General features: G+C 39.0%; 1 protein-coding gene across 1 annotated transcript; it reads left to right on the forward strand.

Moving 5' to 3' along the window:
* The first annotated feature begins 8,895 nt into the window (after nt 1–8,895).
* On the forward strand, nt 8,896–13,116 carry stc1l (stanniocalcin 1, like). The gene is made up of 5 exons (XM_037692660.1): nt 8,896–9,087; nt 10,020–10,162; nt 10,241–10,348; nt 10,957–11,060; nt 12,417–13,116. The coding sequence occupies exons 1-5, from the start codon at nt 8,967–8,969 to the stop codon at nt 12,715–12,717; spliced, it is 777 nt and encodes a 258-aa protein (XP_037548588.1). The 5' UTR covers nt 8,896–8,966; the 3' UTR covers nt 12,718–13,116.
* Nucleotides 13,117–17,475: the final 4,359 nt, after the last annotated feature.

Consider the following 17,475-nt stretch of genomic DNA (forward strand, 5'->3'; position numbering starts at 1 on the left):
AAGATATGCTTATAGTCTTAAGTAACTGATTGGATTCATTGAGTTTAATGGACAAATATAATTGTTTGTCATCAGCATAACAATGAAAATGTATCCCATGCTGTTTAATAACTTTACCTAATGGAAGCATATATAAAGTAAAGAGTATTGTCCCAAGCACTGAGCCCTGAGGAACTCCATGACTAACTTTGGTGTATGAAGAAGATTTATTATTTTCATTTACAAACTGGAATCTATCAGATAGATATGATTTAAACCATTTTAGAGCTGTTCCTGACTGAACGTTGTTGTTGTTTTTTACCTGGATTGCATGAACTTTAATGACTGGCTTAAAATATTTTGTTTGACAGAGATCAGAGAGGCTGGGTAATCAGAAGAATGGAGTGAAGAACATCTAGAAACACAAGTGAACCATAAACATTGTCCTCTGTGTTCTTCCTGCAGATGAATCTGTAACAAAATGTTCTTGTCTTCAGGTGGTTTGAGGGCTTCAACTGGGAAGGCCTGAGGCAGGGAAGCATAAAGCCTCCATTCACACTACTCCAGTGTTTTAGCAAAGTATGTGGATGCTGCAGGAGAGCTTTAATTGACTGCATTTGTCCTTCAGGTGGAGGGGCCACTGGACAGCAGCAACTTTGACTATTTCCCAGATGATGCAGAAGAGTCACCTCCTAATGAAGAGTCCACCTGGGACATGGAGTTTTAATCAAATGGGGCATTATGACCTTCTGGAAGCCACAATAATAAAATGAAGAAATAAACAAACGTCCTGTAAAACAGGAAGTAGATTCATATTATACTAAATAAGCTGTCTAATTTATTTTATCTTTGTTATTTTATGTTCAGCATACACAAAACATAATTAAAAATAAAATGTATTACCAGGCTAATAATGAAAATTCATTATTGTTTTAATTAGAGAAAAATTTACTGACAAAAGAGCCACAGACACATTGTGGATATAGATTTTGTGTATAGGCAGAATATAATCTAATTTATTGTTTATTTATTTGGGGCCACTTCCCAATAGAAGTGATTTGAAGGCACTGTACAAAAGAAAAAAGGTCCAAATCCTAAATCCACTTCGGATCCAGATTAAAATCTGATTACTGTACAGTCAGTTCATTCCTATCATGACAAACTTTGGGCAGCATGGTGGATTAGTAATTAGCACTGTTGCCTAACAGCAAGAAGGTCCTGGGTTCAATCCACTGTTTGGACCTGGGGTCTTTCTGTGAGGAGATTGCATGCTCTCTTAGTGCATGCGTGGGTTTTACCGGTTCCTCCGGTTCCTCCGGTTTCCTCCCACTGACCTAAAACATGCATGTTCGCTGAAGGTTTTTAATGATATCGTTGAAGCACTGGATGCTAAGGATTATTGTGCTGCACTTTATTAAAGCTTATGACACTATGGATCATGCCATCTTGTGTCATAAGCTCTCAGAAATGGTTGTTTCAGAACACACCATTGGTTGGTTCACTAACTATCTCTCAGACCGGAGGCAATGTGTTCAATATAATGGTACTTCTTCCACTTATTTAACAGTTAATAATGGTGTACCACAAGGATAAGTCTTAGGACCCACCCTCTTCACAGTCTACATAGGTAATGTAGGTCAGAGCATCCCTGACATATCCTTACACTTCTATGCTGATGATACAGTTGTTTATTGTTGAGCTAAAACAGTTGCTAATGTTTTCCAGCTTTTACAATTCGCTTTCTACATCATCCAGTCAAATTTGTTCCATCTCAAACTTGTCCTAAATGCAGACAAAACCAAAGGGATGCTTTTTTTTTCAAACAGGAAGTTTGTCCGAGTAGTTATTCCTTCGATTTTATCCTTGAATGGTGTCCTTATTGAGTTTGTCGATTCCTACAAATACTTGGGTATTTTGGTCGATTTGCATCTCTCTTTTAAGCTCCACGTGGAAAACTTGGTAAAGAAACTGAAAGTTAATATTGGTTTCTTTTTCTGAAATAGATCCTGTTTAACTCTGAATGCTAGGAAATGCCTTGTAACTGCAACTTTTCTTCCCTCCACTGACTACGGTGACATTATTTACAAAGTACATGAACGCTCCTACAAGCACCCAGATGCAGATGTTGGACACTGTCTATCATGGTGCACTAAGATTCATAACTGGCTGTAACTACCGTACCCATCACTGCACCCTGGATTCACTGGTTAACTGGTCATCATTAACTTCACGTAGACTCTCTCTCTGGTATATTTTCATCTTTAAATCACTTTATGGTCTGCTGCCTTCATACATCTCCTCCTACATGTCTCTGTGTGAGCGCAGCTACAGCGTGTGCTCTCAGGACATTATTACCTGCAGTGTTCCCTCAATGAGGACTGAACTAGGCAAAAGGACCTTCTCCTATTCCGCTCCTGTTTCCTGAAATATCTTGCAAAAAGATCTGAAACTCTTGACCCTGACTTCTCTGAAGAAAATTGTCAAAATAATAATAATAATAATAATAAGGCATTTTTTCAATGTCCAGTTATTGTTTGAATAAACACAATCGTTCAGATGACTGCTGAAACATCAGCATGATGAGCTGTGTTGATTTCCACAAAGACAAACACTTTCATCCCTTGAAATGCTCATGAGGAAACCTTGCTGTAGCTGAATATATTATCAAATTAATTATGTCTTGTTTCCTTTTGTTCCATCAGAGATTATCAGGAACTGATAGATGAGATTTAAAGCAAGTTGAAATTCATGCCAGTATTTTGATTTTAGCCTTCACAGGGCATGACCTTTGACCTTCTGACCCCAGGGCAGTTTATTTCACATTTGCCTTGTATGTATACTCATTTCTATCCACTCTTCTCTATCCTGGGTCACTTTTACAACAGATGGATTCTAAGCTGTGTTGAGGAGTGTAACTTTTTGTCTTTGTAAGTAATTATGTGAATGCTTATAAAGAATTCACACTATTCAAATCCATTTTCTTCCATATGTTTTTCATAATCTACTTTTTCAGCAGTTTTTGAGCTATTTCAACAACTCATATATCAAAATGTTCAACTCATTAAATACATTCCTGCTATGACTTTTGGTATTTGTGAAATGTTGTTTTTTAAATAGTTTGCTTTTTCAACCATGTTTTTCCTCATTGAAAATTAATGGCGCTCACTTCACTTCCTTCAAACCCTTGGCTGTAACGTTTTACTGCTGATTTCAGCTTTTGTTCTGGTTCAGCATGTTAAGCTTGTTTCTGCTATTTTCAATTTTCTTTAGCTCTTTTTTGCTTCATTCTGCTATTTTCAGCCATTTTCTACCTTTTTATTTTTTTTTAGCTTTATTCCAACTCCCTTCAGGTTCTTTAATCTAATTTCAGTTTATTTATTTATTGCTCTCGTTTCAGCTTTTTAAGCTCCTTTATTTTTTTTCTTCTTCCTGCTAATTTCACCTTCTTTTTGCTAATTGTAACTTTTTGGCTACTTTTCAGCTAATTTCAGCTTTTAAGTGCGTTTTTTTCTTTTCAGCTTCTTTCTGTCTATTTCTGTTGTTAGTGCTCCTTCAGCGTCTGTGGGCTAATTGTAGCTTTTTTCAGCTGATATTTCTGCAAATTTTAGCTGTTTTGTGTTCTGTGAATAATTTTTCTTCTAATTTTAGCCATTTTTTTTTTTTTTTTGTGTTTGCTTTTTTCTGCTAATTCAAGCTTTTTAGATTCCTTTAAGCTTTTTTTTTTTTAATTTTTTTTAACTAATTTTAGCATTTTTCTGCTTGTTTCAGATTATTATTTTTATTTTTTTTGCTAATTCCAGCTTCTTTCAGCTACTGTTTTGATAATTTCAGCTATTTTGAACTCTTTTCATCTTCTATTTTCTACTTTTCAGCTATTGGCAAGTTTCAAGTAAGCTTCAGCTTGATAGCTTGCAAAATCTTTCTGTAACAAGCATGCCCACTGTATTCTTGCAGGAAATGCTAACTGTCATTGTTTATATATATATATATATATATATATATATATATATATATATATATATTTGGCTGTATAATGTAGAATTTAACTTAGTTGTGTGGTGTTTGTTCAACAATAATGAAAAAAGTGGATATCTGCTTCCCCCTATGGTTTCATCCTGCAAAATAAAGTCTGTTTATTTTATTTTTTTTATTAATTGTGACTTTAAAGTATGTTATGGGTAAAGAGGCTTAAATGTGGCTGTCCGTTTTCTATGGATTCTCCATCATCAGGTTTAGGTTTCATGTTTAGAATGGTGTCTGGGTTTCGTGGCGGACCCTTTCTCAGTGAGTTTTCTTAAAAGGGACTGCACTGGGTGTTTACAACAACCTGGCTCATTGTGTTCACTGTCAATATTTGTTGTCATTGTGCTGTGTTCACCATCAGGGCATAAATAAAGATTAAAAACAGAGACAAACTGAGCTGTGCTGCTTTAATGTGTTCCTTTAAGAGTCATTCACTTCAAGATTTTTACATTTTGTTTATTTGTCTATTAATCCTGAAACTTGTTACATTTTTTCTTATAAAATCACTCACAATTACAGTATAAAATGATCATTTTGAATATATTTGGTCATTTATTAGAAGTAAACCCCTCTATAAACAGAATAACTTGCTCTGACAGTTTACTTTCTCTTAAGGAATGAGTGTATAATATTGGCAGACATTTCCCTCGGAGGTCTCTCACTGTCAGCTAAAAGCTGTACTATAGTGCACAGTCATCAGGTCTCTGAAGAGACATGACGTTGGGTATGGCTACAAGTCCTGGCCACAAATTCCACCATTCTCATGTTTTCTTGACTACATTCTGTGAGTCGATGCTGAAACGTAATCTGTACTCATCTGAAATTTCCTAGCATTCTTTTCATCCCATCTTCTCAAGAAGCAAATAAAAGTCAATGTCTTTAATGTAAATCCGCTTGATCAGCATAGCTATTTTACATTCTGGACAAACAGCACAGATGATGATGCTGCCACTACCATGTTCAACCAAGTGATTCTGCAATGAGGCATGAAGCAGAGCTTGGTGGTCTTCAAAAAGGTACTTCAGGTTATCTTGGCACAAGATCTTACGTCTAGTCTAAGGTTCCCTACAGGCTGTTAGGAGATGAGATTTCTGTCTTACAACTGATGTATGTTCTTTTGAAATGGTCTCCCATCTCAAAACATCTGATTGCTGTTTGCTAACTTACTTACCAAGGTCGTTACAAAATATTATTTTATTCTATTTACTATCTACTAAGTCAATTATGGATTTTGGACCCCCTTTATTACAGAAAAATGGAGGTTGTGACAAGGACCAGGTTTTTGGATTCTGTCAAACAGCCAGACAACAAGAATGGTTAAAAAGTGTATTGTTTTGCAGCTGCCGGTGGGAGTCTGGATTCAGTTCGAGGACAAATCTGCAGAGATATAATAGTGGACTGCAAGTTTCTGGAGACGTATTTGTTAACAGAGACTCAGTCACTAACATTCTCAGATGAGATGGGAGCCACCTGTCGGAGCTTGACGTGATAATGTCACTGCAACTGGTGGAGGAGCTGCAGAGTAACGCTGTGAATAATTTGAACAGTGGGGTAATCCAAGTTCATGGCCTGAAAAACAAAGCAGGGCCGAAGATGGGGTAGAGGTAGGGCAGCCGACTCGAAACTCGAAAGTCCGATCCCCAGCCATTCCAACATGTCGTGGTGTCTCTGAGCAAGACACCTATCCCTAATTGCTCCCCGGGTGCTTACATAGCTGCCCACTGCTCCACCTGGGAGTATCCCAGGTGTGATGGGTTAAATGCAGAGAACTAATTTTGCCATTGTATGGGAACATACACATAGCACTTTAAAGCAGGGGTCAAGCACAGGGAGTCCGAGGTCCAAAACCAAATCCAGTGGGCAGTCCGTAATCCAGAATTCGTAGGCCAGAAAAAGTAGTTGTTACCAAGATCAGAAGAGCAGAGTGAGACCAGATGAGGAGCAGGCAGAGCGGTAAATCCAGAAAACGGGTGTGGGGTCAGGACAAGAGAATCAGACAAGATCAAGAACAAAGTGCTGGATATATGCTACCAAATGGATTTGGTAATCTGGCAGAGGTTAGTTGTGGATGGGATTCTTAAATAGAGCGAGGAGCTGGTGCAGGGCATGAAGCTGATGAGCGGCGAGGAAGTGTTCATGGTAGGTGGCAGAGAGAGGTGAAACATGACAGGTTGCTGTAATAATCCTTAAAGGTATTCTCACACTATCTAATTACTACACTTTTGGTGTGATTTAAAATTAGTTTTCAGTCTTTAATTAACATCTATCCTTTTATTCGTCTTGTCAGTGCTCTCAGGCATCTCTCAGTTCAACTATTTCTGTTCTCCTCATCTTCAAGTAACGCCCAAGCCAAACACACTCCAGCAACTTAAACACCAAATTCTTCCAGGTCAACGTATGTGGAATGAAACATTACATATGTATTACACCTTTCATATGTAGGTACATGTCACGCAACCTGAAATCATAAAACATCACCCTGTGTTTTGGTGCTGTATGCTTCCACCAAATGGCACAAACTTTGCAAATGTCTTATTTGCAAATGCCAGAAGTACAAAGTACAACAGAATGTGCCACTGAAACGCAGCTCTGATGGGATGGATGGAAAAAAACAAGCCATGGAAACATTTTACACGTTAAAGTTCCACAATATCACAGCAGTGCAGGCTGAGTATTTGTTTAATGCAGCATGAGAGTGATCACTAAATCACTGCGACATAACTTTGTTATGAGGTTTGACGTTTCATATTTGATACGTGCATGCTGTGGAATTTTTCAACATCACCATCCATATATTTGTAGTGTCAGATATTTAAAAAGACAGTGTTGTTTCCTTATTTTGTTAAAGCCACATACCTCAATACATTATAGAAACCCAAGGTAAATACTGTGTGTTAAAAGTAAAATGAGAGAAGTTCTAAGTTCAGTATGAGCTTTCTTGATCCGATTTATATTTACATTCTCAATTGTTTAATTTCTCCTTTGTTCTTTCCAAATTGTTAAACTGATCCCATTCTGACGTCACTCGTTAGTCCAACAAATTTTGTTAAGCATTTGTTTTTTTTATTTTGCCCCATTCTTTACCTTAATTGATATTAAATAAACATGTTATAATAAAGGCACACAGGGATTCAGACAATTCTCTCAGCGTTGTGGACGCTTTTCACTTTGATTTTTACAATCACATGCCAAACCTTATACAAGTCAGTTCCATATACAGTCTTTTTATAGGTCCATGAACTTGTGGAGAGCTGAGGTGTAAGTGCACTGCAAAACTAAAACCATATTACCTAAATGGGATTTTTTGTTTTCCATTTTAACAAAACATTGACTTAGTTTTCCTTTTTTAATTAAGAAATAACTGATGAAAACAGGTCCTGAAGGCCCTGAAGATTTGGGTGCTATTTTTCCACATGGCTTTGAAGGAGGAAGTGAAGTGATGTATAATGGTGGTATGATGCTTAACAGCACTGGTTGACCTCTGGGATTCTGAAGGTCCACCACTTCCCATGGTCAATCAGTCGCCTCCACTAACGACTCTCACACTTTACTGGTTTTTGACCCTCAGATAAGACACACAGTTTTCCACATCTCCCACACAAAACAAGCAACTCTGCATACACCTATTTCAGAACACACACACATTAATGACCACAAAACTACAGAAACACCTTGACAACAATAAAATAGAACAGTATTAAAATGTGAAAAGTTTATTTTTTAAACAAAATGTGTCCATGTTACATGGCATTTTAATGTTCCTACAACACATTTCTCATGTTTTAACATTGCATTAGCTACTGTTCTACTACTTATAGCTTAAGACAATCATTTTTGCTTCTTTTAGCTTTCCTGTTTTTAGTTTTCTACACTGCTTTACAATCTAGCATTTTATTCTACTTTTCCTTTTGATTGTCCTTTTGGTTGCCATTTTATTTTAACTTGTTGGAAAAAAAAAATTGTACGCATCTTTTATGATCCTCTGTTGTTGTCGTTGTTGTCCACTGTTGTCATCACTCTTTGTTAAAAAAAAAAATCAGGTCTCTTTTGTAAATGAGTTCCTGAGGCTCAAAGGGATTAACTTGTATAAGTAACGGTTGAATTAATGTAGCATTCTCCTTCATTTAGCCTTTAACTAGCATTTAGCATTTTTAATCTTTTAACCAGTGTTTTATTGCATTTGCTATTGTTTTGCTACTTGTAGCTTTTGGATAGCTTTTTTGCTGTGATTAGTTTTCTGTAAACATTTAGCTACTTTTGGATTTTATGTAGCATGTTGCTATTTTTGGCCTTTAATAGGCATTTCACACTTTTAAGCCTTTAACCAGTGTTTTGCTGCTTTCAGTTTTTAGTCTGTGTTTTGTTTCTATTGGTTTTAACAACTCACTTTGTGCTCACCATTCATTCATCTTTCCATGCTGCATTATTTTTTTTGCATAATATACAACCCCTAAAGTTATTGTGTTGTATTTTGCCAAATAAATAACGCGTGTAAAACGCACCAATAATTCAGTATGTTAGAACCCTCTCTCCAAACTTAACATTTTGAGTCTATTTTTAATAAGTTTATCAGGATTTCTCTTTGCAGTGGAAATGAATGAGTTCATCAGTCTTTCCAACTGTGAAACCAGAGGAAGCCATAATCTTGTGATATGGGATCTTAATAGTTTAAACAGTGGTTGTGAAGTGTTTCTGTGAGCAGGAAACTGTGACGGGAAACAAATGCAAGTCTAAAATTATCCCCAGACTTTACCTCTGCTCGGAAATTTCACCGTGAGTGTGTGGAAATATCCAATTAGCTGAGTGGGGTAATTGCGCGCGTGAATAAACCATTAACTGAGGAAGCGGCGCGCTGATTGGTCAGTTTACAGAGGCCGCCATATAAATACGAGCTGTGGGCAGTCTGACCAGCACAACAACAACACTCCTCATTACACCTCCTCGTCTTTAATCTGACAGACACCATGCTGTGCGGCTCCGCCTTGCTCCACCTCCTCCTCCTCGCCTTCAGCTCCGCCACCTCCTTCGAGCTGCAGCCGGAGGAGGCCGCTCCCCGTCGGGCACGCTTCTCCTCAAACAGCCCGAGTGAGTCCAGCTTCTCCATGTCTGTTTGTTGTGACCTCCTGTCAGGACCTTCAGGTGATCTGCTGACAGCCTGGGAGGGGTTGTGTTTAAAGTAAACAGAGAACAAAACGAAGGTTTTGCTCTTCCGTGTTTTTAAAATGTATAAAGTATCCAGTCTGGGTTGTCTTTCAATGGCTTGTCCGAATTTACATTAAGTTTTTATTTCATTTTAATTGGATTCGGTTTGTACGGAAGCTGAAAGAGGACATGATTATGATTAGAATCTAATCTCAAGAGAAAACTTCACATGTGGAGACGTCTCATGTAAAATGCCACATGTGAAAGTTGTGGTTCCCTTGCAGTTTTTTTTTTTTTTTTTTTTTTTTTTTTTTTTTTTGAACATTTTTCCAGATGTTTATGATGTGGTCTTATAATTGGCCATGTGTGGGAAACATGACAAAAAATATATATATATATTTACACTTTTCTCATAAGTGTTTTCTCAAGATTGGATTGTTATTTTGACTTGGAAATCAATCTTCTCAATCAAAATCCCAATTAAATAAAGGGCATACCAGTACATCTTCACTGGGATATCAGGACAGTCACCCAGCAACTGACTCAAGGTGAAAATGTTACAATATTCCTCATCTGCTCTGGTTTAAATCATCTCAAAGTGTCATGGTGATGCTACTAAATGAAGAAACTCGGTCAGTGTAGCACAAGGACACATCATTTTTGCACTAATGATTGAGACCAAAAGTTAGCTTTTGTTAATTGGCAAGCTTCTCTTGAGAAAGCTAGTCTTAACCAGAAAACTTGCTTGTGTTATCTCGATGACAAACTGGGTAGTCTCAACCCCAAAAAACTCAAAATTAAAATAAAAACTGGTTCAGCCATTGTTGGCTCCTGTTCTTATTTTTTTTAAATAATATTCCTGTTTTTTTTTGCAGCTGAGGTGGCCAAATGTTTGAATGAAGCTGTGGCTGTAGGCTGTGGATTCTTCTCCTGCCTTGAAAACTCTACGTGCGACACCGATGGCATGCATGAGATCTGCGAGTTGTTCCTCCAGTCAGCTGCCAGCTTCAACACAGAGGTGAGCCTTTTACCTGTTTGCATCGTCTCTTTTCCAGCCTGCCACGTGCTGACGCTCTGACCGTGTTTTGTCCTGCAGGGGAAAACCTTCGTGAAGAGGAGTCTGCACTGCATTTCCCAGGGAATCTCTAACAAAGTCTTCCAGACGATTCGCCGCTGTAGCATCTTTCAGAAAATGATTGCAGAGGTTCGTAAGAGATAAAAACCTGCCGTCACCCCTTGCATAAACAAAAGGATATTTTGACCAATATAAAGTGGTGGTCAGTTGGAAAATAAAATTTATAATTAGCAGTTATCGTCCTACTTGTTGTAGATAGCTCTTTTAAATACCTCAGTTTGGAAATGCTGGAGTTTATAGTCAATATCCTACCTTTGCTGTGACTGTCGGAGACAGAATTGAAACGAAAATATGAATTTTAATTTGAAATGCCACCGAATGACAAGTTTGCACAAACTCCCTGCAAAATTTAGGTTCAAATTCACCTGGAGTTTGAATATGCCCTGCCAAATTTACAGCTAGCGCTAGAATTACAGAAAATAAACTGAGACCGGTTGAGACACCAGTGCAACTCTGAATAACTGGAGGAGAGAAATTGTCCATAATTTTTTATTATGTTTTACTTGTGCAAGGAAACTGTACACTATCAAACATTTGTAGACGCTTTGAAAGCTCCCTTGCAAATTCACTTGTACCTTTAGTCTTTGTTGGCAGGATGGCATAATCCCATCTGACAAATACTAGCTCTGGCCTTAGGGTTGGCTTCATGCTAAATTCAAATCTGCATCTTGTTAAAGGTTCAAGAGGAGTGCTACGCTAGTTTGGACATCTGCACTGTGGCTCGTACAAACCCTGACTCTATCGGCGAGGTGCTGCAGGTGCCAGCTCACTTCCCCAACAGGTGAGCACAGATGAGACAAAAGCTTCTTAGAAAAACATTGTATCGACTGTTTAATGGCAACAAAACTCGTAATAGCTGTGTGGGGTACAGTTGTAGTGATTTAAGCGTTCTGAACTGTCCAGCAAGTGGGTCAAGACTTTTTAAATGCATGAAGACTTTGTTTCAGAATCAACTCAAGGGGCACTGAAATGTTTAGTTTCAATAAAATTCACAGAAAACTTAACAGGCCAGCAATGAGTTATCTTTTTAAAGACAGTTCATTCTAAATTATATTGAACAAAAATCTAGTCAGGCAGCACGGTGGCGCAACTGGTAGAGCTGCTGCCTCTCAGCGAGTAGGTCCCTGGTTCAAATCCCGGTCCGGGGGCCTTTCTGGGTGGAGTTTGCATGTTTTCTCCGTGCATGCGTGGGTTTTCTCCGGGTACTCCGGTTTCCTCCCACAGACCAAAAACATGCATGTTAGGCTGATTGGTAACTCTAAATTGTCCCTAGGTGTGAGTGAGAGAGTGAATGTTTGTTTGTCTCATTTGTTTCTATGTGGCCCTGTGATGGACTTGCGACCCGTCCAGGGTGTACCCCGCCCCTCACACAGTGATTGCTGGACATGGGCACCAGTGACCCCCGTGACCCAAAATGGAATAAACGGGTAAAGAAAATGGATGGATGGATGGAAAAATCTAGTCATTTACATAGAAATATATATGCTGGGTCTCTTGGAGCTTTGAGACGGCTTTCTGAATCTTTGTATACAGGGGAAAAATAATGAAATGACTGAGAAAATTTTCTGCGTCTTTCTTCTCTAATCAGTATAATAACAGTTTAATTCGGTATAATAACAGTTTTATTCATTTTCAACAGTAAAACACTATTTTTGTTCTTCATTTGTAGAACTACTTTCATAATGTGATTAAAAAATATTGGAGTACACAAAGGTTTGCAGTTTAATTATATTTAAATCTGCATAAAATTGTAGGTAAACAAACAGAAGTCTGAGAAGTCAAGAGGTTCTGATTTGATCAGTTTATTCCAATTTAATTTTGTCCAGTTGTGGTCACTGGACGCAATGTACCAATGTGCCATAACTGGCTCCAGCTTTGAGTTGATTGTCAGGGAATCAGCCAATGAAAATGTTTTGATATCTTGGTTTTTATTCATTAGGATGTTCTACAAAATGGCACCCAATAAAAATGTCTAAAAGTTAAACAATGAGAAGATACTCTTGTATTTTTTTGCCTATTAACAAGTGCAACAGAACCATGTATTGGTTTTAGATCTCAAGGTTCTCCTGTGGTCGGGTGGAAGAAGTAGCTGTGTTGTAAACAGGTCCTGACTTTGTTTCCTGTGCTGACGCTGCAGGTACTACAGCACCCTGCTGCAGACTCTGCAGACGTGCGACGAGGAGACGGTGGCGCTTGTTAGGGCAGGCGTCATGGCCCGCTTGGGGCCTGACATGGAGACCTTCCTCCAGCTCGTTCAGAACAAACCTTGCCCCGTCGGCTCCGATGCCAGCACCTACAACAACCCAGCCAGTTGGAGGAACATGCCCGTGTTCAACATCCAGCCTGGCTTCAGAAGCAGGGACCCCACCCACCTGTTTGCCCGGAAAAGATCTGTGGACAACTTGGAGAGGCAGAGCGGGGTCAACGCTGACAAATAGATAAAAGCTCATGTTACCTGTTCTACATGTACACAGTGATGCAGCTGCAGAAAGCTTGAGGTGATTATTCTTAATGTTTTCTGTGCCCATCCACAAACTGTTCAATGTGAACTTTATCCTCTTACAAACGTTTTAAATAATATATTATATTCCAATTACGATTGATATTTATTTTAAATTAATTTATGAGGTTGTCATTTAAGGAAGAGTAAAGGAAGCTGAGGAGATCAGAAGAATCTTTCACGCTGGTCGTGGAGATCTTTGACACCTTTTTGCTTGTCTGAAATCACTTTATAGGCTATATATATATATATATTATATTTACAGATATTGAGATGCAGATCAAAATATGCATGGGAGCAGATTTTGCTGGTTTTGTTTTAGAAATAAACGCTGATGTGACTGATTCTGACTGGTTTATTTGCACTGAAGATTTGACACCCCAAGTTGGAGGTTCCCTACCAGAATATTACAAGCTTGCGAACTGATATTTAGTCAGATGTTTCTGTGTAAAGGACAAGTCAAGAACGGAGCACTTACTGCAGAGCTGAAACTTTAAATAAAAAAATGTGAATCCAAACATACATGGACAACAAAAAGTTAGGCCTTCAAGCAGAGAAGAAGAAATGAACTACTGTACTTTTTTATTTTTTTTTTAAGCTCATGTAATTGTTGCTATGATTACAATATTAAATCAAATGTAGAGCAGAGTTGGTATGGCTGGTACCAAATCTAGGACTTGGCATGTCCCCAGGTTGGGAACATAAACTTCTTACAGTAATTGCAGCAAGTTGACCAACTGCTGTTGAGCCTACACGTCAATATACAGCAATGTAGCACTGGTCTCATGATCCCTCATGCTTCATTGTTGGGCAGCTTGGCTCGCTACAGAAGTGCGCTGATGAAGATTCTCAGTCATCCAGGACATGATCAATCAAAAACGACTGAGAAAGCTTCTTGGATGAGAAGCGAAACGTCTTCAGTTACAAATAAAGTCCAGTTTTGTTAACTTTTTTTTTTTTGGACTCTTCAGGAGGACCTCAGCATTCTGCAGACAGTCCGTAGATGCACTTGTAATATGTGGAAAAATAGCTGGAAAATTGTGCCAGGGTGCTGCTTGAAGCGTGTGGCATAGTGTTGTGCCAGTAGTGTCTCCAAATCACTGGCAAACGTGACCTGAAGTCGACTTGTGGCTTCCTACACCATGATGCCTGGAGTAACACCAATATCTCTTTCAACATTTGTAGGATTGATCTCCCACTGTATGCACACAATTGTCCATCCACTATCTTTTACCCACTTACCGGGCACTGGGGTCACTGGTGCCCATATCCAGCAGTCACTGTACGTAAGGTGTGTACACCCTGGACAGGTCTCCAGTCCATCACAGGGACACACGGAGATGAACAACCATTCACTCTCTCTCTCTCGTATAGGGACAATTTAGTTACCAGCCTAACATGCATGTTTTTGATCTGTGAGAGGAAACTAGAGTGCCTGGAGAAAACCCACACATGCACGAAGAGAACATGCAAACTCCACCTAGAATGCCCCCCTCGGCCGGGATTCAATCCAGCGACCTTCTCGCTGAGAGGCGGCAGCTCTACCAACCGTGCCACCATGCCGTCCCGTCTGTGATAATGCGTAACCAAAGTTCCTTACAAGTCCAAGCCTCTCACTTACTGTGCCACTCCAAATTCAGCTGTCCCTGCTGTAGCTAGTGCAAAATGTCAACCTATACGAGGGACAGTGAACCTGTGGTCCGCCAGATCCCAGTTTGACACAGGGTGCACAGATGCCATCAACTCAGTGATTCTTCTTTAGTGTGGTCTGCCTTGGGAGACCAGAATCTTTACAACATATGTGAGCATTCCCATACTTTTGGTTTCATTGCCGTGCCGCAGTGACATCCATATGGCCCACACGCTGAGCAACATGTATGATACTATATTTCATATCACATGGTCTCATGCAAACCCACAATGCAACACCCATCAAACATATGGTAAACGTTAAAAAAAAGTAGGAGTTCTAACATCTAGCACCTCCAAAGCTGCCACCAGATGGCATGCAGACATCTTACAGCACTTATTATTTACCACCATGCAAGGCACTCATTCACAGTTTAAGCAGATCGTCTCATCTTGCAGCATAAGCACATTTCTCTTGCAGTGATTAAAATTCACAGTTTAAAATGCCACTGAAAATATTCCCGATAAGCGGCATCATTTGGTCTTATGTTCTTGAAAACTTTTGCAAAAAAACAGACTAAAATTGCGTTCATTTCAGTTCTAGTTCGTCTTGGATCACTTTATTTGTCCCCGGGGAGCAATTTAAAACGAAACATAAGAAACGACTCAATGGACATGAAAAACAACTCAACCTGATGGACATGAACATGACAGTAAAACACACAAAGACATAAAACAACCAGAAGTGCTTGGTGGTTAAAACCAAGTGCTCTCGGGATAAAGGTTGTCTTCCTCTTTTGTGGAAGACCTTTCTTCCTACTACTTTAAAACTGTTTTCAAATATCCCTTGTCTTTCACAGAAAGACAGATGTTCAGTGATCATCAGTATAAACAGATCTAGGAAAGAAGGCATGTGAGTAAAGAAATACGTCTGTGACACGTCTGGTGTTTGTCCAGGCTTGTTGGCTCCCACACTAGAGGTGCTAAGTAGCCCCATGATGACACTCACTTGGCCATCTGTCGCTGTTGGTATAATGGCTGACCCATGTTGGCTTCTCACCTGGGTGTTATGGCCCATTAACCCCCATCTGGCTCGAGACATCCATGCTCTTTTTTCCATTCTGTGAAAGTGTGTTTGCTGACAGCAGGGCAGGTCGGTTGTGTTTCCAGGAATCAGAGCAGCTCAACAGCAGTGCTGCTGTGTTGGCTGAAGTTCTGACTAGCTGCAAGTCTGTAAACTGATGCTGCGTGGGGAATGTGCAGTGCTGTGCAAAATAAATGGAGGTTTAAGAAGACTTGGTAATGTAAATAAACATAGCTAAAGACTATTGCTTTCTTTTATTTGAAATGAGATTATTTTCACAAACTCACAAAAAGGACAAATTTAACCGTTGAGCAATGAACAACAGATTTTTCATGTTTATTGAGTTTTATTATTTATCGTTATTATTGAGACAATATTAGGAACATTTTCTGTTTTCAGGAAGTTGAATCGACCGCACGTCCTTCTGAAGCCAGTTTATAGTATATATATATATATATATATATATATATATATATATATATATATATTCAAAGTTTTTGTCTATCCATTGTGCTGTAAGACTAATCATGCTAACGGGGCTAACACTTGATGTCTGTGGTAAAACTCACCCAACAAGTCGTGCTATCGGCTATTAGCTTCTCAATGACGTCAGAAATGATGTCTTGTAACTTGGGAAACTTAATATAAATAATAAAATAATAATAATATTTCCGACTGCGGACAATGTAGCGAGGCTCAACGTAGTCCATAAATCTTCGGAACCCGACATCTTCACCAACGAAAAATAAAACTTCCACACCACCGACATTTTGAATTTTCCTCTCCGCCGTGAGATCAGGTAGACGCACATGATGTCATCACATTGCACTGCCACTGCAACGTCATCACATTGTGCTGCTGCTGCAGGCAAAACCAGCACCTTATATATCGGCGAGTTATTTTGATGGAATGGCCCATGTCCAATATTGCACTTTAACGCTAATATCGGCCGATACCGATACCTTGCCGATAATATTGTGTATCCCTAATATATATATATATATATATATTTTTATATATATATATATGCATCTATATATATATATATATATATATGTATGTATATGTGTGTGTTTTTTTGTTTGTTTTCTGTCGTCTTTCAGCTGTTCCCTTCGTCAGGAGTCGCCACAACAAAAACTAACTTGACTTGACAAAAAACAACTTGTCAGTTGTTTTTATGGTGGGTGCCATTCCTGATGCAACCACAGACCACCGACAGCCCTCTGTGGAGCAGAGACCTGCTAAGGCACCCAGGGGACCAGATGGTGGGGGATTAGGGTCTTGCTCAAGGGCCCAGAATGGGGCAAATCAGGGTGGAGGCAGGTGTGGGTGCTTCACCATTCCCACACACATTTTGATGCTGTCAGTCCGGGGAGTTGAACTGGTTACCTTCCGATCAGAGGCCCACGTTCTCTTAGCTCTGCACCAACACTCCCCCAAGTTCTTCAGGTATTTGTGGAGACGTCATTCAGTGTGATTCTAAGTGAAAACTTGTGTCTTTCCTTGTCATTCTGTCTCCAGTCTCAAAACAGTGAAATACTTATATAAAACCCGTTAGCAGAGTCTGATTGGGGTGAGCTATGGCAATAAGGCAACTGTGAATCACGCTTAAGAAAAAAAAGACGATCATCACGAGACAGCAAGGTGCTTTCCATGGTCCTTGGTTTTTGATGCCAGTAACGAACATCAGTAACAGAAGGAAGACTTCAACTTGAATCAAAACAATAAAATAAAAAGGGTATATCTAACGTATCCTCATGATTGACTGTCATTAGTGTCACTTTTTATATTTTGATTTAAATTTTGTTTTAAGTTTGCCTGCAAACCTAAATAAATTATTCAGAAATTTTTCCAGACTAACATTATGGTTAATGATTTAAAATAGTTTGAACTCACAAGAAACCTCTTTAAATTGTAGTCATTAAACCTTAACTTTGCCTCTTTGCTCATCAAATTCAGCCAGATGTTCCTTTATTTGATAAA

Source organism: Nematolebias whitei, chromosome 18, assembly GCF_014905685.2.
Source record: "Nematolebias whitei isolate Nwh7 chromosome 18, NemWhi1, whole genome shotgun sequence".
In the NCBI taxonomy this organism is placed as follows: domain Eukaryota; kingdom Metazoa; phylum Chordata; class Actinopteri; order Cyprinodontiformes; family Rivulidae; genus Nematolebias; species Nematolebias whitei.

What these genes read in the sequence shown, in the direction of transcription:
- stc1l (XM_037692660.1), top strand. Translation starts at nt 8,967, where the DNA reads ATGCTGTGCGGCTCCGCCTTGCTCCACCTCCTCCTCCTCGCCTTCAGC. An exon ending in CTGCCAGCTTCAACACAGAG is followed by an intron (nt 10,163 to 10,240) that starts GTGAGCCTTTTA and finishes TTTGTCCTGCAG; the next exon opens with GGGAAAACCTTCGTGAAGAG. An exon ending in TTCAGAAAATGATTGCAGAG is followed by an intron (nt 10,349 to 10,956) that starts GTTCGTAAGAGA and finishes ATCTTGTTAAAG; the next exon opens with GTTCAAGAGGAGTGCTACGC.